This window comes from Etheostoma spectabile, chromosome 16 (genome assembly GCF_008692095.1).
Source record: "Etheostoma spectabile isolate EspeVRDwgs_2016 chromosome 16, UIUC_Espe_1.0, whole genome shotgun sequence".
Taxonomy (NCBI): domain Eukaryota; kingdom Metazoa; phylum Chordata; class Actinopteri; order Perciformes; family Percidae; genus Etheostoma; species Etheostoma spectabile.
In genome coordinates this window covers 8184279-8207199 of record NC_045748.1, presented here as the reverse complement: position 1 = coordinate 8207199, position 22921 = coordinate 8184279, and the positions used below count along the sequence as shown (strand labels likewise).

Genomic DNA, 22921 nt, shown 5'->3' with positions numbered 1-22921 from the left:
TTGGAGAGAAATAAGTGAAACAAGGGACCCCTGAATACATATAGTATACAGATATGTAGAGATGAATGACCAGAGTAAGAGGTGGAAAATCTGAGACAGAAAGAAACGTGAGAAAGTAGAATTGGAAATGTTAATAAAGATGAATAGAGAAAAAGAAACATGAGTACAGATGTTAAAAAAAAAAAAAAAAAAAAAAAAAAAAGCTGCAATGTAGAGAATGGCAGAGAAAAACTCAATGTCAGGAAAGACGGAGCTCAGAGGGAGTGGAAGCTCTGATAAAATGGATTTCAACCGAGTTGCTGCAGAGCATCTCCTAGGCCGTGACCCTCACTTTAAGGTTGGCTTTTGTTTCACTTCAAGTATGGTTTTTACATAAGTATACCAAACTGAGTGTTTGTTGTATGTTTGTCTATCTTACATTTATTGACACTTCTATCTACAAAGTTGTTCTGACTGTCTGTTTTCAGAATCATTCACAGCTGACCACAAGCCGCTGATGGGAGAAGCCCCAGAGGTGAGAGGGTTCTACCTGGGCTGTGGCTTTAACAGCGCCGGTAAGTGCTGCAGGCACGGGAAGGATGGGGGGAGAGTGTAAAAAGACAAAGGAAAGTAGATAAATGAGAAGTGAACATAGATGACATGATAGTGTAAAGGCATAGAAGGTCAGAGCGTAAACGTCTTAAACGATACATATCCCTCCCTGTTGTATTCTTTCAGATACTTCATGGTGTAGAACTCGAGGGAGCAATGTAATGATGGAGCTAGAAAGGTCAAAGCAATCTTCAGTAGATGGCATTATAAGCAGGAAGAAAACAAGCAAGGAGAAATAGCTCAAGAGGGTTTCTACCCATATTTTGAACAAGCCAATTTGTGGACACTCTCGAAGGCAAAGTCGCTCCATTACGTCACTCATAGATGTGCTTACCTTTGACATTAGACTGGGAGGGATCTGAGTGTCTCAACGATCTGAAAACATAGAGAGAGGGGGCGTAAAGGGTAAAGTAATTGCCATCAGCATTAACAGAAGGTTGAGATGAATCTTTTTTACCTGCACAGGCGCGAAAGACCACAGGGTCGATCTTTACAGTTCTTATGACAAGACAAGAAGTTGGAAGGGGCAGAGAGGTGGAGCTCTAATTGAGCACACAGTGGTTTTAACAGTCACACAGAACATAAACCTTCCTTCTCTGTTGTTGTTTTTTCTGTAGAAGTTTAGTTTTTGTACGTTGGATGGAAACTGCTGGTTGATCCTTGCTGTTCTTGAGCACCTCCTCTCTTGCTCTCTTATTCTTTAACCACTTATTATGAGACACTCATTCTGTCCATCAGCCTGATCGTAGGTTGGGTAGTATCTTGTTGTCCATTGTCAGGTTATTAAGAGGTCACACACTGCTGTCCCTGAGCTGTTGATTTCTTTTATATCTCATGCATACCTTATTCATTAGACCTGTATTTCTTATGATTTAACATTGTGTGGAAAATATTTGGTAATCAAGCAATATGTCTATTAATAAAAATTAATCTGCAACGATTTTGATTTAATGATTTGTTGTTTAAGTCATTTAAAAAAAAAAAATCCAAATATACGCTAGTTCCAGTGTCTCTAATGTGAAGGTTTGCCGGCTATAAATCATTGTAATTCATACATCTTTTGAGTTTGTAGAGTTTGACTGTTGGTCAGACAAAACAAGGGATTGACCTTACCTTGGGCTTTTGGAAATTTTAACAAATGTCTTACTATTTTCATTTATAGATTGATTAATCAAAACTATTATGGACAGATGAATAATGTTAATGAAAATAATGCTTCAGCCCTTTTAACCCACATTGTAAATTCATTTTTCTACTACTTTGGAAAAAACCCGAAAACAAAACGTGTGTGTTATTGCTCTCTGAATAGAGGTGCATAATATATTGTCCTCGTCCTCTAGTTTTGATGTTTAATGCTGGGACCAAGCTTATTGAAATGGGCACGCTGTCAGCAATGTAGCGTGCCTGGTAACATAATTAAGGATATTCCAAATGCCTTTCTCTTGCCTAGCACACACACACTTGCACTTTGCGTACACACACAAACAAACCATAACATCCTAGTTTTTATCAAAGCAAGACCTTGATAATCAACGCTTTTCCTCATTTCGTCCCCTTTTCCTTCTCTCACCACGCCGGTCTTTTTCTTCCCCCCTGTCTCTTCGTCCCTTTGGCAAGGGAAAACTTCTCTGTCCATTTCACTCTATCACACAAAAACCCATACGCATGCTTGGACTCACACAGCTCATTTGGCCCAAGGAAGTGCAAGACAAGTGGGGTAATTCAGAAACCACAGGGTCAAAGTCCACACATTCACGTTAAAAAATCCATCACTGAGTGCTCGGTAACTTTTTAAGCGCCTCAAGTTGTTTTGTTTGACTTGCTGGGGTTCATTTGGGTTTGCAAGCAATCACCAACCCTGCTTAATTGTAGAAGTTAAATGTGTTACTTAGCAACCTAAAGTTATTTATTCTTAGTGTCAAAATCATCAGGCTGAACTTTGAAGGCATTTACTTATTGTGACTATGGGTCTTTTAATTGATTTTAACTCCTGCGTCTCTTAACTGTATCACCATGTTGCTCATGATCTTAATGCTGAGTACTTGCAGGTATTATGGTAAGAAGAATTTTCTTTTAATTGCATTATAAGTTACGAACAATTGCCTGTATTTAAGGCAGTTCACAATGAGGCTGACTATTGGGTTCAATGGCATTATGCTTTTTGCACGGATAGTCAGTAATGCAGATAGCAACTTACAGATGTGCTTCAGTGGAGGATAGCGGTGGTGATGGTAGGTTTAAAGAATCATTAAGCTTGTCTATCTCTCTACCCCTGCTCCCATCCATCCATCCATCCATCCATCCATTCATTGATCCATTCATTTAAACATGCACCCAGGCTTGTCCCGGAGTGAGAGGGTACACTGTGAGACATGGAGAGATGAAGGAAGGATTGCAAGGACACACTGACCTTGCAATGTGCGGTGTTGCTGCATGTATGCAAGTTAGCAGCAACACAACACAAGGAGGGGGTTGCTGAAAGGGAGCAGCTCAAGCGCCCCGGTTTGGGACCGGATGGAGAAAAAAAAATTGAATTGTCAGTGTTTTTTGTTAGTCGGGGCAGCTGTCAACAAGGGTCAAATGATGGAACAAAGGTCCAAACAGTCCTCTGTACTACCATGACTCTATGGTCATGTGACATATACAGGCTGTTTCAGAGGAAAGGAACTCTTCTCTTCTCCAAATAATGAGACACACTCAGTCTTCCTATTGGTGAGTGAGAAGGCGAGAGAGGTTCAGATTTTCCCTTCCTGTTTACCAACTGTTGCACCTGTGTAATGGACCCAGTAATCTGTGACAATTGGATAAAAACGTTTTGTTAACAATTTTCATTAACAATCAATTTGTTAGTTATTTTCTTTTGATTAATCTCTGAAACACTTCATTCATAAAATGTCAGAAGTGCAGGGTGACATCTTTTGTCTTGTTTGATCATCATTCCAACATAGTGATGTGACTTTGTTTTGGGAATTTGCAATACTGACTTATTGATAATTAAAATAATCGATAAACCAAAACCCAAATATATTCAATTTAGAATACTATGTACACATAAATGATATGCAAATCCTTACATTTAAGAACAATGGACAGAGCAGCAAATGTATTTTTGCTTAATAAATGAATTAAGCCATTTATTGATTATCAAACTTTATTTAGTTTGAGTGATTTATGAGTTTGTAACAATTTCTGGGTTATCCTTTCTCTTTTGTGTGTTGGATGTGTGTTTTTCTCAGGTATGATGCTGGGAGGTGGTTGTGGTAGAGAGCTGGCTCACTGGATCATACATGGTCGCCCTGAAAAGGATATGTATGGTTACGACATCAGGTACGTTACACTTATTCTGTAATAAAACATACAGAGGTGAAACACAAAAGTATTTAAGTGGTAAATTTGATCACAGGAAGTTTCAAAAGTATAGTGCTGCCGCTCTACAAAGCAGAACATGGTTTTGAGTTTCCCGTTTGGCATTTAATCAAAGGGCATCAGGAACCAGAATAACACAATTTTAATGAAGTCTGAATGTATGTGACTTTTAATGAGCATTAATCTTTTGAAATCCTCTTCCTGCTGTCTCAGGCGTTTCCATAACTCGCTGACAGACAACACACGTTGGATCAGAGAGAGGAGCCATGAGTCGTATGCTAAGAACTACTCTGTGGTGTTCCCCTTTGATGAGCCGTTGGCCAGCCGAAACATGAGGAAGGACCCTTTCCATCAGGTAGATGAGCGGTCTAACAGGGTTTTTTAAAGGAGTTCAAGGAAACGACCCCAATGTGTGTCTCTCCTGTGCGAGTTAGTCACTCTCCTTTCAACTGTGGTTTGATGAGCCATATAAGTTGAGGCACCACAAGTTCAAATAGCCAAGCAATCTCTTTTTTTTTTTTTTCTCCTCCTTTACATCTCCCAACTTTATAAATGGTAAAATGTATCCAGTTCTTCAGCCCGGAAGGCACCAGAATGTTTAGATAAGGTGTTGTTGAAATATGGAAAAGGTCATGAGGCGTCTGGGGATTATTTTATGCTTATGCAGAACCTGGGGGATGGAGCCTGGTCAGCCCTCAAGAAGACATGGGAAAGGGATCTGTGTATTACACTGGATGATGATGAGTGGGACAGAATCTGTGGAAATATTAAAATTGTGTCATGAGATGTATAGGTGCGTCTCATGCAGTTTAAGATTATGAGTTTGAGTTTTTACACAAAACAATGAGGAAAGTACCTGAGATTTCTGGAGGGGTCCTAGGAGGCTATGTACTTCGGAAAGACGTATGTAATGTACCTATGGTATCAGCATTTACACATTATGTGATTATTTGGTTGACAGTTTGTTGTCTATGTCTACTAATGAAAAGACAACTAAATTGTATAGGGAGGGGGTGATGGCGAGTAGGGGGGTCAGACGAGGAGGTGATGTGCTCGTCTTGTGAGTTGTATGTTTTGTTAGTTTTTTTTATTAAAAAAAAGGAATGCAATCAACCATGAACAGATAATTAATTAATTAATTAATTAATTAATTATATAAATAATTCATTTTATAACATTTTATACTAACATACACAATAACTCCACAAATGTTGTTTTCTTGTTTTTGTTTGTCATCGTAAATACACACATGTCAACAGTACGTACAGTATATTTTATTTTCCTTGATCTGAAAAACATTAAGCATAATCTTGGCTCAAAACCTTTCAGTTAGGCAAGCAGGGTTTTCATTTTCTGTGAAAACCTGTAGGAAGTGTTTGTGCATCTCTCAGGATTCAGACAGGCAGACACCTTCTGGCTTGAACATAGCTGAGTGGGAAACCTTCTGGACCCATATTGACAAGGTTTCCTAACAAAGATGAAACCAGTTCACCTCTCTAAGTCTCTAAGTCACAGGAGCATCTCTACTGCCACACAACCTGACCAGTCATCTGTGATCACTTCCTATATTTTTAGAGGTTGTATCCCTCACTTCTTTTCTCGTTATTCTCCTCCCCTTCTCATTCCGATCTTATTTTTTCATGCATCCACACACGGCGTTCACTCATGTCTCTCATCTGGTATTCAGGTTTTTTCTTTACATCCTCCGCCAACACAATTTCCTCTTCTATTCATACTTGTTTCTCCATCTCTTTCTTCCTGTGGTTGCCACGATCTTTGTTCTTGTTCCAATCTGTATTTTGTGTGAGAGGAAAAAGAGGTGCTGCTGTTAATTTTCTCTGCTAAACTCTGTATCAGATTTAGATAATTGAGACACTAATGTGGCAAAATCAATATATGAACAATGCCGCTGAAACCCTAGGCAGGGCAGGCATCAACATCTATGTGTGCATGAATGTGCGGAGTAGTCATAGAATTGAGTTCACTTCGGTTGCTTATGCTACAAATCAAATAGGAATATAGAACAAACTATATGAGTGCTTTCATGTCCGTCATTGCACATTTTGCCAAGCTTGTCTTGAAGTACTGGTTCTCTGACACCATCTCTCTCAGAACTTACAGTATGTTTATCTCCCTGTCTCCCTTTCTCTGTCTACTCATGTCTTTTCTGCTCAGATCTGGAGGTAAAAAGCTGATTCAGGCTCAGGCAGACGGCAGTTAGCGGTGCAACTTATCCCCAGCAGCAGCTTATTAATGCAATCCTTGCCAACATGACTATAAATGATACACTTAGCTTCGGTAGCCTGGTCTCGGATTTCTTTCAGCTTCCTTTCTCCCCTAAGTCCAACACAAACTCTTAATGGGCCCTGCCACCATATTTTATGCATTAATGACCCACTTAGCCTTGCTTTTCTGTTCCAGACTTCATTTACCTTTTTTTAACTGTTGCAATTTCTTCCCCTGCTCACACATGCAGGCCTTCTTTCAGAACAGATTACTGTCACACAAATTGCATTCGCAATGTTGTCAATGTCGTTTGTAGATCATTCCTACAGCTTTCTTACAGTGCCTTTTATTTAGCTTAGGCATTATTTAAGCTATTGTAAAGAATGAGCAAAGACATGAATTAAAAAACAAACAAAAAATCAGTTAGTAGCTTGTGTCCTCATAATAAATGTTTAAATTATATTGAAAGATTTACTTGTGTTTTGGATTTAGTACTATCTGATTTATTATTTTGATCACAAAAAAGCAGAAAATATATTTTAAAAACCCTCAAAAGCCCAAATATGTGAACATCTGATTTAAAACAAAATAAATATATATGAATATTTTTTTAAATGCTAATACTTTAAGGGACGTACCAAGCATAATTAACAGCTCACGTGAAAATGAGTTAAAATCAGTTTGAACTAGAGCTCTCAAAATTAACGAGTTAACGCAAATTTGTTTAACGCCACATTTTTTTTTGAAGGCGCACACGTTCTGTGATTGGGGCCTTGGGACCACAGTGGGAACTTCGGTCGCATGCTTTGACTGTTACGAAGATAGGGGAGAAGCATTTCTCTAACCTGTGCTCCGTACCTTCTGCAGGTAGCCTGGCAGTGGCACATTGAACATGAAATCAGCACACTGACCACTATTAATGCACGTAACATGATTGGCCAGGAAACTCCCATTCAATCATATGGCTCGCGTCGCACATAGCCTTCTCCGAGCCATCACAGTTTCTCTCACACTTTATTTCTTGTTTGTTTTCATTTTTAATATAATATTTTTTGTATCACCCTGTTGTGATCCCACTTAATAGAATGGGATCTTTTTGAGAGCCTTTATTTTCCTCCATGTGAGTTTAAACACAACTACGTACATGTAGCTGACCAATTTTCTTGTACAATGTGTCAACTGCTGTAATAAAACCACCAGGTCCATTGTTATGTGTTGAGCTGCTTACAAAAATGGCATATTTAGTTAACCTTTACAAGTATAATGTAAGACTCTGTATTGTGTTTGTATTACCAAGTAAAGTTACATTCAGATCAATATGCCCATCTGTTGTTGCTTGATGAGCTTGAGTTTGCCATATTATGCTTCCAGCTGTTTTTTTGAGCATACAGTATCTTTTAATGTTATTCTAGAGAAGATTCTAGTTAGTATATGTCATTGTTTTATTGTTGCAATCATAAAGCAAGGATATTTGTCCACTCCCATGTCGATAAGAGCATTCAAAATTACTTAAAAATATCCCTTAGAGTACATTAAGAACAAATCAAAAAACATGCAGTGTTATTTTCAGGCAGCTGTGGCAGATTGACTATCCTGTTGTACAACTCTGTTTCATTAAGACTTAATTCCTCACTATTACAGCTTTCTCCCACCAGCACAAAATACTTTAATTTGCATAACGAGTGCAGGATCAGGTTTGATCAGGTTATGTCTGGAATGATTCTGGCACCAGATTTTATGCTAGCCAGCTACAGTACAGAGCACTGAAAAGAGACAAATAACTGCTCTCAGGTAGACGGAATGTATCTGGAAGGAGAACACAGTCCATGTGAGACTGGGTCGGTCCAACCCTCGGCTGCAAGCTCATTAGACCCCTGCTAGTCACTCGTTGAGGGCCATCACCTAGCAACTAGCCTTCCTACTGTTGAAGAGCCTCAGATGAATAAAAGGGTGGCAGAGTGAAGAAGACATAAGTCTTATATTTATTTTTAAATGAGTTTTTGTTCACGATACTGGCGCTTACTTCTAATCACAACCCCGTGTATTATGGCTAAGAAGTGTAAGGAATTTGATCAGCCAAGAAAGTTGTGAAAATAATGAGACTGTGCTCAGAAATAATCTTTTATTCCCTCCTAAAATTAGACAAACAGACCATCTCTGAAACGGCTGCTCACACGTTTTCTCCATCTCGGTTGCACAGATGGTAAATATAGCTTGGTGTAGGAAGGTTTGGCAAGAGACCTTTAGTTGCCTGCTAGGAGGAGAGCATAGCTGAACATACCTACTAACTGTGGGCGACTGTCAATTTTAACAAAGTTGATGGGGAGTGCTGGAATATCTTATTTTAACACTGGTCAAAAAATAAAGAAATAAAGAATTAACAAATGTACCATATTTGCAACAGTTTGTGCTAAAAAAGAGTTTGGCCATCACTTCCTACCATTTTAGAATAATATTTGGAATGTAGGCTAGGCCACTTAATTTGTTGCCCATCATGTTGTATAATACTGAAAAGTGAAAAAGTTGCACTTCATCATAAACATCATTGTTGTTTTTAAATAACAGTGGATCTAATGACTGTGTAATGTGAAAGGGGTTTGTTTTAGTGATGAAACTGCAAATAATTATTGTCAATAGCCTTGAGGGTTCCTCTCAGCTCTACGGAGCATTTTAGTAAGGGCCTATTTGGCCCTTGAGTAGGATTCAGCAGCTGTGGTTCCTTTGGCAATTGATGTGTTCAACTCTGTAGATATGAAGATTGAAGTTTCTGACAATGAGAATACATGTATGTCTGTGTAAATTATATTTGTTTGTACTTCATGCACTGATTTTCCCCTTTTGTTTTTACTTAGGTGTTGATGGAGCAGGGCTGTGTGTTCCAGGAGAGACATGGCTGGGAAAGACCTGGCTGGTTCAACAAAGATGGGCCCACTCCTGTGAGATATGCACACTTGTGCCCCATGCATATTCCATATATAAGCATGTGCACGTTAATGGTTTAGTTACACCTGCATATTGACAAAAGGCAGTTGAAAAGGCAACAATTAAGATGCAAATTCCTCCGCAAGGCTTGCTGGATAGGGACTGTTAGAACTGCCAATTATAGACAAACCGGACTCTGTTTCTGGCCCAATGCTTTGTCCTAATTAATCACAGTGCTGATTAATTTGCCTCTAACCATTTGTTTATCTGTCTTATTAAAGGTTAAAGACTATGATTACTATGGGGCTTATGACATTAAGAAGAATGTGAACTACAAATATAAAGTGTTACTGGGCAAAGAGTACACTTTTGACTTCCCTCCACATCATGACGTGGTAAGAAACGAGTGAGTGTGTGAACATGTGTGTTATTCAGTAGAACATGGTATTAAAATGAATGCAACTTCCTGTTTCATGGGCCAAACAAACTCATGGTCGCCAGATGAGTGTGGACACTTTAAAGGGCCGCCATGAGGAAAGTGAACATATGTGATCATGGGAAATACGATAACAACAAATAACAATTATGGACAACTGAGAGTGATGAGTGAACAGAGAGTGAGGTTTATGGTGCATGAAGTGCACACCAAAACTTACACAGCCGCTCAGAAGACACACCACAAGGGAGGTGAGAGAGATGTTTTATTTAAAGTCGAGGTCTGTATTAATTGGATGTGTGTTTTTTGTTAAATGCAGATCAAGAATGAGTGCCTCACATGTAGACATGGTGTGGCAGTCTTTGACATGTCCTACTTTGGAAAGTTCTATCTTTGTGGACCAGATGCCAAGAAGGCGGCTGATTGGCTGTTCACTGCTGATGTCAACAAGAAGCCAGGTTAGTCTGCTGCAGCAGGAACATGCACACACATTTACTTAAACACACAGACACACTCACATACACATACACAGACAGATGGGAGAAAAGATTGACAGAAGGAAGAGGGCAGATACATCAATAGGCGGACTAAACAAGATGCCAACATGTTATCAGAACAGCCCACGCTTCCCCAAAATCTCAAATACCACCAATACTAAATGCCAGAATTTTTTTTCTAACTTTTTAATACCCGACCGCTGTGCCTGGTTTCTACAGTGACAGGTGTGTACAGGTGGGAAAATGGACAGAGCTCCAAATTTCCCCACATGTCTACCTCATATACCGACTGTGTTTGTGTTAATATATAGGAGGTGAAGGTTTTGTGGACTCTAACCAGGCAGGGAGGGTCTAACGGAAAGATGCTATGGGTTGCATCATGGGAAATGTAGGATTCATTGCAATTCAGGGAAAACAGCACACTGTTAGCACAGCTCCGTTTAATTTTATTAGCGAAGTATTAGCTGCATACAAATTGCCCTTCTGGGACAAAGAATAAACTAAACTGAACGGATGTTTTGACCAGTTAATTGTCTTCCTCAGGCATATTCCCAAAGGGACAAAATAAGGGATGTACATACATTAAATTTGACCAGTAACGTCACACTCATTTAATCACATACAGAGGTGTCACGATATCCTTGTTACAAGGAAAATGAAAACACATGAATTTGAAAAGACAAGTATCCTGAAAAGCAATCCTGCACAATTTTACAATGTAAAACAGATGCAATTCAACTATGAAACACTTATTTAAGTAATGAGGTGGGTGTCATAGGTTACCAAGACACTAGGGGGCAAAGCCTATCAAACATGTTGAATGTTTATAACTGTTTTTATAAATAGACAAAGTGGAATTTCATACATGTAGGATATAATGATAGCATGTAAGATCGAGCAATGTTAACGGCTTACTCATGCTGGGGACTGCTAGTGAATACCTGGGCAGTCATGATATCTCGGCCTCTGTTGCATCCATTTTGACCCTTTTTGTTTAGTCTGTCTCTTGTTTGATGAATTAAAAACCTACTGGAAATGAAGTGCAACACTTAATTGCTGAAATAACCATTGCAGCTTGAACAGCTGCTGTTTATTTCCTGTAGCTTGTTTGATTGATATTGTGTGCCAACATCTCTTCCACTTTATTATCCTCCACTTATTATGACAACCGGATCTCACCCCACACACAAAGGTAGTTTCTCAAAAGCTTTTTCAACATATTAAATGATGCATCATCTGACCTTGCTTTCCCAATGTTTTTATCTATTACTCTCTTTCTTGCTCCCTGTTTCCTCCTACAGCAATTCCAGTGGTTTTGAAAATATTTAAGTTCTCAGCAGGCAGACTTATTTTAGCTTACACATTTGCACACCCTTTTCTGAAGCCATATGTGCAAAACTCTAACCACAATCTGCATTACCAACAGTCACCTGAGCTAAACAGTTCACATCACCTGCACACACATTTTTACTCTCTTGCTATTAACTCCCCTTGATTGATTTTTTTTTTTAATTTCTTTTTTTTTTTTTTTAGGTATCAGAGTTATGAACTGAACTCAGCTTTTTCTCATCTTTTTGTATTTGCTAAATCTGTTCCATTGTTTTATTCTGTTACATTATTTGACTTTACCTTTGCCTAACTCTAGTCATGGAACCTTGCACACTTGATTATGTATCTTTAAGGCATACTGATTCTGCCTTCCATGCTCTACCCGTAAATTGTTGTTCATTTAAATGTGCTATACAAATAAAATAAAATAACTTGACTTGACATCAAAACTCATTCCAAGCAACACAACTCTTAACACACGTCTCAAAACGGGCTCAATGCAGACAAACACTATGAACAATCCTCATCTAGATAACACACTCTGTCACTCTGAAAACACTGAGTAAGAATACTAGCATCCAACACCAATACAGATTTTAAAAACTGTTACTCTTTAAAGTTTGAAAAATGTAAGTGAGTTTACACTAATACATATTTGCTATAAGAAAAGAGTTACATTATTTTCTTTTTGAGTTTTCAGGTAAACAAGAATGAATGAAAATCCTCAGTTTTCTTACCTACAGTAAATAGATATGTGTGTTTTTATGTTCACTAACAAGTCTAAAACAAGAAACCATTGCAGTCAGCAGTATTGGAAATCCACCAGACTGAAATATATTCTGTTTTGAATGCGTGGTTTACAGTGTTGACAGCAGTGTGTTAGCATTCGAACAAAGTGCTGTGAATCCACAGTGTTGTGCAGGTCGTGGTAAAGTCATGGGATAAGTTTGTAGAGTTTTGAAAACTGTGTTCAAGCAATGGAAGACGAACTAGAGTTTGGTCCACGTGAACTGCTGCTGTGCAGACTGTGGTTTCAGTTTTGCACATGTTACTCCAGTTGTACCCGCTGTCGTCAAGCAATCGGAAAGACTGTAATAGCAGTGACATAGTTAAACTGTAACATCAATCATTCTTTCAAATGAGAGGTGGCTGAGGGACAACCACATGCCGTATAAGCATGTCATGAAATCCTTTGGCCAACAGATGACGGGAATGCTATTTTTTTGTCTCGTAATTAGATCCAGACTTCATTCATCAGAAAATCCTTTTATTGATGTTCTCATTATGAATATGTTTGAGTGATGTTCTTACGTTTGACAGGGTTGTTGTTGTTTCCTTGGTAACTATTTCACAAATAATTTTGCACATGTCCAAGGCAGAAATTTATCATTATTGGCCCTAAAAGCAAGTTGTGAGAGAAGTGCTCTGTAAGTAGACTTCAGTTTATTAAAAATCTTTTCTTATTCACTCATGGGGGCCAGGAGAACACTCTCTCACACACACACACACACACACACACACACACACACACACACACACACACACACACACACACACACACACACACACACACTCACACATAGAAACAAAAGCTCACAAACTGGATTACTCACAAAGAAGTGGCTACAAACAGAAGATTGACCTCAAATTTGAGTTCATTATTTATTCCAAATGTTCCGTCGGCACGGTTCCAAGCACTGCACACTTTAAATTAGCCTATAAAGTCTGCCACGGGAATGAATTGTTCATGTGTGTTTCAGGCTCCACGGTGTATACCTGCATGCTGAATAAGAGAGGAGGAGCAGAGGCTGACCTCACAGTGAGCAGACTGGAGCCTGGTGCTGCCAACCTGCCCCTGGCACCACAGTCCAATGGTGAGGAACTGTGTGTGTGCGTGCGTGCGTGTGTGTGTGTGTTTTAACTATTGCTCTCTCTATTTTTCCGTTCTTCCCTTCATCATTCCATCGCTGTTGTGTTCTGTCACTTTAACTGTTGTATTGTAACTGTTGCTGAATATATCTGACATTGTGTCTTATTTTGGACTCATTCTTCTTTTGTACTCTTCTATTTATTGATCTGTCTCCGGGTATCTATTAATACTGTATATCTGTTTCATTCTCCTTAATCACTGTTTATTTATTTTCCTTTCCTGCCTTTGCTCCAGGTGATGCATACTACCTGGCCATTGGAGGCGGTGTAGCAGAACACAACTGGAACCACATCAGAACAGTTCTTCAGGACCAAGGCTTCCACTGCCAGCTGACAGACCACTCTGAGGACATGGGGATGATCAGCATCCAGGGACCCAAAAGGTATTGAAAGAAGAGAGGGAGGAAGGGATGGAAGGCTATTACTGAGAGAAAGGACAAAAGGATTGACTGTAGGCAGAGAGCGGTGGACAGGAGAATTAAAATGAAAACAGTAAAAAGGCCGGTGTTAATATTTAGGGCTTCTCAACTGTAAACTGCTTTTCTCAGCTCAACATGACATTATTAATAAAAGATAATTCTATAGAATTATATCTATACTCCTGTCTGCCAAGATGGTTCCCCAGTGTATATACTGCAGTGATGGCCTTCAAGGACTAAACGTAAAACACTCTGTTTAGCAGGTATGCGGTATTTTATGACCGGTACATGTCACTGGAGGGCTCAGATGGAGGGCGATGACACAGACTGGCAGCTTGTGGATTTTAGATCCTTGAAGAAGGACAACCTGGGATTAAGTTGATAGTTTTACTTTAACTACAGTCTTCTGGAGGAAATTAATTTTAAAGGGGTAATTCATTAGCTTTTAGTTTGTGTCGATTCTAGCGGTCGCTTTGGACAGAAGTGGTAGTGTTTTTTAACACACCTGCTGTCGTTAAGGTCTTTTCTCTACGGTGCTGTATTGCCCACTGTATTACCGAGTTAGTGTCACCGGAAGGTCATACAGTTGCAATCAATGCTCAGACAGAAAATCATTCATTTACAGTAAGAGAATACGTTACAGATGCAATGTTGCATTTTAAGCTTTGCATATGGTAACTAAGACTACTTTGGATATATTGTGAGCTAAACCGGGTATCAATGTCACTAGCATGAGCCAAAGCATTAAGAGATTGTTGTAGCAACACTGTTTGTTAATTGTTTTCAATATTAAAAAAATATATAAATATTTGATTAAAAAAGGGGACAGGGGGACAAAGGAAAAGTAAAAATTAGGCCAACACGGACTGAAAATAGAAAACAGGCGCTAAATGGAAGCGGGACTTACTTTAATGTCGGCTACTGACCTGCGACGTCATTGGGCATTGTAAAGTTATTTTAGGAATGAAATAGACAATATGTCTATTTCATTCATAAAATGTAAATCATTGAAAACCAGCCCCCGAATTGGCCCTCAGTATACCTGAGGGCTAATTCGGGGCTGGTTTTCAATGATTTACAATTCCGTAATTGTCTCAATCTGTTAAAAGCCCCACAGAGAGACTGGTTTTTGCCCAGTGTTTGTCCTTTTAGCTTTTAGTTGGTCTTTGTTTAATTTCCGGGTTTTTTCTGTGAGGCCCCTGCCCCAGTATCGGCCATAACTACAACAGATAACTTCTAAAATAAAATAAAAATACAATTAGGTCTATATTAAGAAAACTCCTGCTACCTTTGACCGGCATAGACTTTTTTTCCAGTGTTACAAAGAAAACTGTGACGTGTCAGAATGTGTTACTGTAGCGCTGTTCTACCTGCTGTAAATCATACTGTGACTTGGCGGGAAAAATTGGACCTGGGAAAAGGTATTAATAAAAACTCATTAAAAAAACAGTGTTCTTTTCACTGTTAGCTTGTTTGCTGTTTTAGGTAATTTATGATCATCACATGAAAAATTACACACACACACAAACAGAGCTGTTCACTGCTTATATAACTGATAACTGATTGGCCTTGCTCTTTGACTTGGGAGTTCAGCGAGCAAAGCATTGCTTAAGGGAGGAAAGAAATTGGAGGACAGCCTGAAGAAAATATGAGCCTGTGCATCATACAGCACATTCATGCATATATGCAAGAATGTTTTATTCACATATGACCATACACCCATTTCCATGACCACATTAACTGCTTTTTAGACAAGTTACACCCACACACATGCACACAAACATGTGCAACACACAATCACGTAACCTGAACCCCTTCCCCAAATATCTTCAACCCTGGCTTCCTTCCACATTGTTGAAAAAAGGCCTCTACCTGCCTACTCACAAACACACAAGTACCAAGAAAGACTAAACTAGTCCTTTTTTTTCTATTGACTCATCTTTATGTAATATTGATTTTATGGTGTGTGTTTGTGGGAGAAGGAGCGAAGGTACATTTCTACAGGAAATATAACAGGTACTCTTATAGTTTGAATGCTTTCTTGAATATTTCAGATTTGAGTCAAGGAAAATCTGATAATTTGAGTATTTAAAAAGCATGCAGATTAAGTATCTTATACCACACCAGTTGCACAGCTGCAGGTGCAAGCGTAACATATATTGACTGACACTGTTCCTGTGTTTTCTCTTTGTGTGCAGTCGGGATGTGCTTCAGGAGGTGTTGGACACAGACCTGAGCAACGAAGCTTTCCCCTTCTCTACCCACAAGGTTGTAAACGCAGCAGGGCATCAGGTGAGAGCACGCACGCATGCACGCACGCACGCACGCAGACAAACAATGCCTCAAGTAATTTCTACAGTAATTGGATGTGGGACATTTGTCAGCTGCAAAATAACCCTGTCAGTGCAAATAAATAAAAATATACAGTACATTAAATAATACTTTCATGCAAATCACAGGGAGTTCAAAGTTCAGTCAACAAAAGTGAGGTCTAAGAACTCAAGCCGAATTTAATTTTCTCCAGAGACAGGTACATCATAAGCTCTATAAGTCAAAAAGAAGCTTTGGGGGCAAATGGTGACTTCCACTTCAACAGATTCTACATGCTAATAAGGATGCAAAGGCTATAGCATCCCTTATTTTCCTCCCAAGCAAACGATGGCCTGGTAATATTCCAAAAATAGAAGTGTTTGAAATTGCACATGGAGTCAACACAATGTTCAAAGCCCTAGACAGGTGGTTAAAAATAGCTGTCCAAAAACCCTAAAGATGAGGAGAAGCCCAAAATATATGTGTCATGTTAGCTGCTTACATGCAGCACCTATTACATTTATCAGTGACATTGGGATATATTTTAGAAAGTTTACATTTAGATATATGCGATGTACAACCTTAAATGGTATCAGATTGAGTCTGGGGCAAGAACTGCTATCATTTACTCGGGCTAATGCATCTTCCCAGAGATCGTCATCTATGACTCTGCCGAGTTTGCATTTCCAATCCCCTTTGATTTTGGCAAAAGTCAGCTCTGTGAGTTGAGAAAGCAAGGAGTACATTTTGGAGATGAGGCCTTTCTGATTTGTGTCCAAAATTGAGTCAATCACTGAATTCAGAGGGGCATTGGGGTGGAATCGTTTTTTAAGCTTCAGCTCCGCAGAAGTGTTTGTGCATGTGTGTGTGCCATTTTGTGCTGTGTTTAAGCTGGTTGCTGGCCTCGCCCGGGTGACATTTTAATGGCTGCACAGCTGCAAGAACAAAGCTCGCTCTCTAACTCTCTGCCCTCTGCTACCCTCGTAGCTCATTTGACTCTCTCTCTCTCTCTCTCGTTTGCTTTCTCTCGTTCTCTCGCTCTCTCTTAACTTGCCAGTTGAAGCAAGTGTGCTGGCATGCGTGTTAGGTCATGAATTCATGTTTATATGCATTTTTGTACTTGTGTCTGTGCTCGGTTCACATTTGATGCGTGCCTTGTAAGTGTATGAGTGACAATGTGCATAAGGCATGCATGGAGTGGGTGTTGTGATAAAGCGTGGGCTGACATGTCCTGTCCTCTCCAGAGAACATAGGGTACATATGGGTCCCAGGGTGTTCCCTGGCTGGCCAGATGGCCTGGCTGTCACAGCAATGAATGGGGAAACTGTTGGAGAGTTCTTGCTTCCTTTTTCACTCCTCCCCACAATTTCTAATTCACTTCCTTTTGTTTTGTTCTTTAGCTTTCCTTCTTCATTCACATATATAATTTTGCATCCTTACCATTCTGGTATTTGTAAACCTGGCTGTTTCTGTTGTGACTATAATGGCCTTAAAGATACAGGAAAATCTGGGTTAATGGATGCCCCAAACATTTTCCCCGATTGACACTATAAGATGGACAGATTCTACTTGCAGTTATTTTATCCGCAGTTCAGTACATAGTTCAGAGGCTCCAGGGATTTCCAGACTTTTTTTGTTTACTTGCAGTTTGAAAGAAAAGTTTTTGAGATACTATCTGTTGGAAAACTGTGTATTATTCAACACCTTTCTTGCTACATTTTCCAATATCTCTACAATAGAAGTGTTTTCATACCCAAGATTCAAAATAGACGAATATATGAGAATAGCAATAAATATCTTTATTTTTTATTTTTTTAACCGTAGCGTCTCCTCCTCTATTTTCACTATGCCTACATTTTCTTGTTTGTGTCTCTATTCCACTGACTCTGTCCCCTCACTCACTCCTTTAGTCCTTTGCCGTCATGTCAAACTCTTAAAGTAACCCCCATCAGTCTCTCTCAGTACTTAAAGCATTTTGGACTTTTATTTCTAAAGGGAAATTGTGGCAGCTTGCTCCTCTACGTGCCTCTCCCCATCTCTTTAAGCCTCCCCTCTCTCGTCCAGGTGCGAGCTATGCGTCTGTCATTTGTCGGAGAGCTCGGCTGGGAGTTACACATTCCCAAAGACTCTTGCCTTCCAGTCTACCATGCTGTCATGGCTGCTGGTGCAAAGCACGGCATCATCAACTCAGGCTACAGGGCCATCGACTCACTCAGCATAGAGAAAGGTAACTTTGAATAAGAGGTCATAAATTACTAACCCTAAAATACAAATCCTGCTTAGATAGAGCTTTCTTTTCATGCCTATTATTGCTAATATATTTCTCTTCCCCTGTTTATCAGGGTACAGACACTGGCACGCTGACCTTCGCCCAGATGACACACCCTTGGAGTCGGGGCTCGGCTTCACCTGCAAACTGAAGAGCTTGATCCCGTTCCAGGGCCGTGATAGGCTGGAGAAACAGAAGGAGGAGGGGCTGAGGAGGCGTATCGTCTGCTTTACCATTGATGAGTCAGTAAAGCCTGCAGTTATTAGTCAGAAAGTAACTTATGAAATTTTTAGATTGGCACAAAAATGTATTTTTACAAAAAAATTGAGCTGTGTGTAGTGAAGCTACTCATACATTCTACATTCCTAACCATAAGCAACAATAATTTAGGAACAGAGTCATTGATATTAATGCATTTTCCAAAGGAGGAAATGTAATACTGAGTAAAAAGACCATGTCTATGATTTAGATGCCTGAGCCCCAATCATATTGTTTAACAGGATGGAAAAACTGTTTAGTTTAATATAATAGAGTTTTGCTGCTTTGTTTTTTCTTTTTAGACATTTAACATGTTAGATTTTTTTTCATGTTAGGGCCACAAAACGGGGGAAAAAACAGGGGGGGGGAGACAAAACCAGGGTGTGAAACGGGACACAGACAGACCAAGAAAAGGGACCATAACAACGCAAAAAGGCTGCGCACAAAATTACAGCATGGATTTTAATAACTCGCTTTTGCTGAAACCCTGTGCCCAAAAGCCTCCCCGTGGTCCACCTATGCGAGCCGAGAGCGCTCATGTAAAATAATTTGTGTGTGCAGGAGGGAGTCGTTTTCCGTTTGGGTCAAAGTCCAATGAGTTAGAGCCAAATACTTCGGACAGGGTACTGGCCAGGAACAATGTTAATAAATACAAAAAAAAAACCCAAAACTGAATTAAATTTGTGTTTTTGTGATTGTGTGAAAGAAAACGCATATGTGGTTTTTGTTTAAATTTTTAAAACACCTCTCCCCTCTCTCCCCTTTTCCTCTCTCTTTTCTTCTCTTCTCTCCTCTCTTCTCTCTCTCCTCTCCTCTCTTTCCCCTCTTCTCTCTCTCCTCTCTCTCCCTTCTCTCTAAGGAAAGTCCCGTTTTCGGTTAGGGGCCCTTTCCGAAGGCACTCCGTGGTACCTAGGGCTTAAATATGGTTCTTTTATCGATAAAACTTGGGATTGGGTATTCCGCAACCCGTGGGGAGTGGTAAAGGCCTTTAAAACTTATCCCACCCCCCTTTTCCCTTTTATTTTATTTTTATTGTTCGGGGTTTTACGTTTTTTGGTTTTTTTTAAATTGGGTCCATTCTTTGCTGGGTACCCATATGTCTTTTCCAAACATTTAAAATGAAAACAAAATCAGTTTTTTGTTGGTGCAAAAAGTCTACAAACAGGCTGGTCCCCGACTCTTTTACAGAAAATCGTTTTTTTTGGCCCACAACAGTTTTTTTTGGGGTGTTTCTCTCTCTTGAAAATGTAAAAAATGCACCAGAAAAAGAGGGAATTCAAAGGGAAAGGGTTGATTAAGCAAAAGAGACAAAAAAAAGTTATTGGTTGAAGTGGTGTGCTCAAAGGCAAAAAAACTTTTTATTTTTAAATTCAGAAAAAAAAAAAACCCCCGAGTATTGAGATCTGTATTATGAGGGTGTTTAACACACTCCCCCAAAATGTGTGTAATGTGGGGTTTTCCCCCTTTTTTTGGTAACCACACAGCAGTCTCAGGGCTTATTTCTTGCGGGCGTGTGCATCGTGTGGTTTTTTACGGGAAAAGATGCAGTGACGGGGCGGCTGGAATGGCGAGGTTGGCGTAAATTTTTGCTTGTGATATGTGAGCAGGGTATAGTTATAAGAGGGATTTAAATTGGGTTCTTCATAATTGATTGGATTGCTCAAGTGTGGGCGTGGCTTGCTGCTGGCCTCCAACCACACCTCCTTTGCCTGCGTTAGATCAGGAAATACATTATTGACAACTGATAATCAAACACACAACTCTTCTTATAAGGTTGCTGGTTGAATAGAGCCTTTGATCACAATACTCTTCTTTCTTCAACATGGGAGTAGTAAAACCTAAGTGGTGATGAGAGAGAGAGAGAGAGAGAGAGAGAGAGAGAGAGAGAGAGAGAGCTCTGTGGATGTGCTTGAACAAAAGAGTGACAGATCAGTGGGAGAGCAGAAGGGAGGGAAAGGGGAGTCAGTCAGTGAAAATTAGCTCTCTGGGTTACAAAGGAGCTGACATTGAGTCATGAGTGACTGGATTGCTTTCAGCGTTTCGTGACATTCTGGAGTGCTCTCTCAGCTGGGAACACTATTTTCACAAGAAGTGTGCATTAATTGCTCCTCTCATTTTCAATCTCCACTCTCTCCTTTTCATGCTCTGATCTCTCTTCCTTTTTTTCCCAGGTGAGTGCAGATTTCATAAAGCGCGGGGAGTTTACCCTGGAGAGGATGGGAGTGACTTATGCAGCCAAGGCCCACCTCAAATCTCCATTTGACCCTGAGAATAAACGCATCAAGGGCATCTATGCTTGAGAAGGACCACACGTGGAAACTGAAGAAAACACACTGGTCAGAGAATGAGGCTGAGAGAGCAACAACTAGAATTTAAGCATCCTTTCATCATATCATAAGCAGACATAATCCATTGATTAGGGAAAAGGGACTTTAATTTAGGTTTCTTGTATTTGATTGGATCACTCAAAGGTGGTGTGGCTTGCTGCTGGCAGACAATTTGAGCTGTGTACCAGCCCACGAATTTATAACTTACTAATTTAAAAGAAATGTTTTGCAATGAAAAATGAATTTAAATAAATTCATGAAAACTACTGAATTAGCATGCTCAATCAAACTACAGTACTTCCCACATGGTAACAGCTAGCTAGCAAACACTAGCAGAAGGTGTTACCAAGTTACCAAAGTGTACTTTGCTTTAAGGCTACTATCTGCCAGTTAACTAAAATATGAATAATGTATTTACCCCATTAATGTTATCAAAGCTTACATTAAAGCATGTAGTCCTTGAGCTCAGACAGTGTAGCAGCGTGGACTGCACATGTGATGGGAGAATGCACTGTGCATGCAGAGAGTTGTAATTGTACTTTACTTTTAATTCTCATTTAATGGGATGCTTATTATCTGTACCTGTGATGTTGATGAAGCTAAATGCAGTGAAAGGTTACAATTTGATCAAATGGCTATACTGTTCACATGCCATAAGACCTAGTATTATTTTTTGTGTATTTTTCTCCCAAAAAGGTTCAATATTAAAAGTTAATATTTTCATATTAACATTCCAAATATTCCCGAGCTTTACTTCCTTAGGATATTTTGTAAATTCTGTAAATCTTTCCACACTTTGCAAACCTAGGTGCAACTGATTATTTTACATGTAGGTGCAGCTGTTTAGCTCTAAATCTCTCTGTGAAATACTGTGCATCTTTAATATGACCATTTTATATTTCAATTTAATACATAAGATTATATCTGCAATTTTATAGTGACATTGTTCTCTTGTGAATTATCTCATGTATCACTATGGAGACAAATTGATCTTATTATTTCCAGTAATCAAATATATTTTACCAGTACAGTTTACACTGGGTAAAGGGAAAAAGACTAATTTCTGATCCAGCTAACTTTGAATAACTCTGCGTTTCCTGGATTGATCTTAAGTTCTCAAATAACAGCAGAATCTTTATCAATGTTTGGTTTTAGAAATAGAAACTTAACTGAACAATCTTTGCTCTTTTCAAACAATCAACCGTCCAGCTAATTCAGAATGGCTATAGCACTAGAAGATAACTCAGGAAATCTTAATCTATTTTTTTTAAAGAACTAGCAGCATACCCGGGAACCTAATGACTATTTATTACCGTGATTATAGGTATGGTGGTAATGTTTTAAATGTAGCAAAGAGAGCTGCTGCCTTTTCAGGCATTCTTAAGAGCTCTCACGAATTGTTGTTTTGCTGTTGAACTTACGTATAATTTACATCTGCTTCACGCTAAGGTGAAGCAGGGGGCATAATGGAGTACTTTTACTGTGACCCATCTGCAGGAGGCATTCTGCAATAGCACATTAACACCTTGGTCTCTAACATCTTACTTTCAATTCAAAATCTGAACTTAGTTCAGGAGTGAGTATGGCAGGACTGTATTGTACTAATTGTGTAATTAAAATTTAAATTATAATGAATCAACTAGCCAAGTACCTATAGGTTCCTTGGGACAGGTCTTAATTTGACAGTTTACTGAGTCATTAAGAATTCATAGAATGTGTGTGTATAAACTAAAACTGCTAATGTTTGCTAGCTAGGCAGCTCCTGTTTTTGTTGTTGACAACTCATGGTTGTTAAAATGAAAATGTCTTCAAAGAAAAACTGTGACGTAAGTCTGCATCGGCAGTCAGACGGTGCAGCAAAACGGAGGTCTGTCAATTAATTTTGAATAGGGGGGGTGCAAAAAGTCTGGCCAGATCACTGACAATCCCACACCGTCATACAACCCTGCAGAAAATCAGCAGATTGCTTTATTTGTTCTGAATGGGCCGATAAACGGCAAAAAGAGAAGTCACCAGTTTAGTATACCTTGATAACTGATTTT

General features: G+C 39.3%; 1 protein-coding gene across 1 annotated transcript in view; it reads left to right on the top strand.

The window, feature by feature from the left end:
• The window catches only part of sardh (sarcosine dehydrogenase), a 45342-nt gene extending 22464 nt beyond the window's left edge, over positions 1–22878 (top strand). Inside the window, exons 10-21 of the mRNA XM_032540328.1 lie at positions 468–554; positions 3828–3918; positions 4171–4312; positions 9036–9119; positions 9387–9500; positions 9861–9999; positions 13128–13241; positions 13532–13679; positions 15914–16007; positions 18090–18252; positions 18368–18540; positions 20724–22878. Of these exons, the coding sequence (XP_032396219.1) occupies positions 468–554; positions 3828–3918; positions 4171–4312; positions 9036–9119; positions 9387–9500; positions 9861–9999; positions 13128–13241; positions 13532–13679; positions 15914–16007; positions 18090–18252; positions 18368–18540; positions 20724–20852 (1478 nt within the window). The 3' untranslated portion in view covers positions 20853–22878. The remainder of the gene's footprint in view (positions 1–467; positions 555–3827; positions 3919–4170; positions 4313–9035; positions 9120–9386; positions 9501–9860; positions 10000–13127; positions 13242–13531; positions 13680–15913; positions 16008–18089; positions 18253–18367; positions 18541–20723) is intronic.
• The last annotated feature ends 43 nt before the right edge of the window (positions 22879–22921 follow it).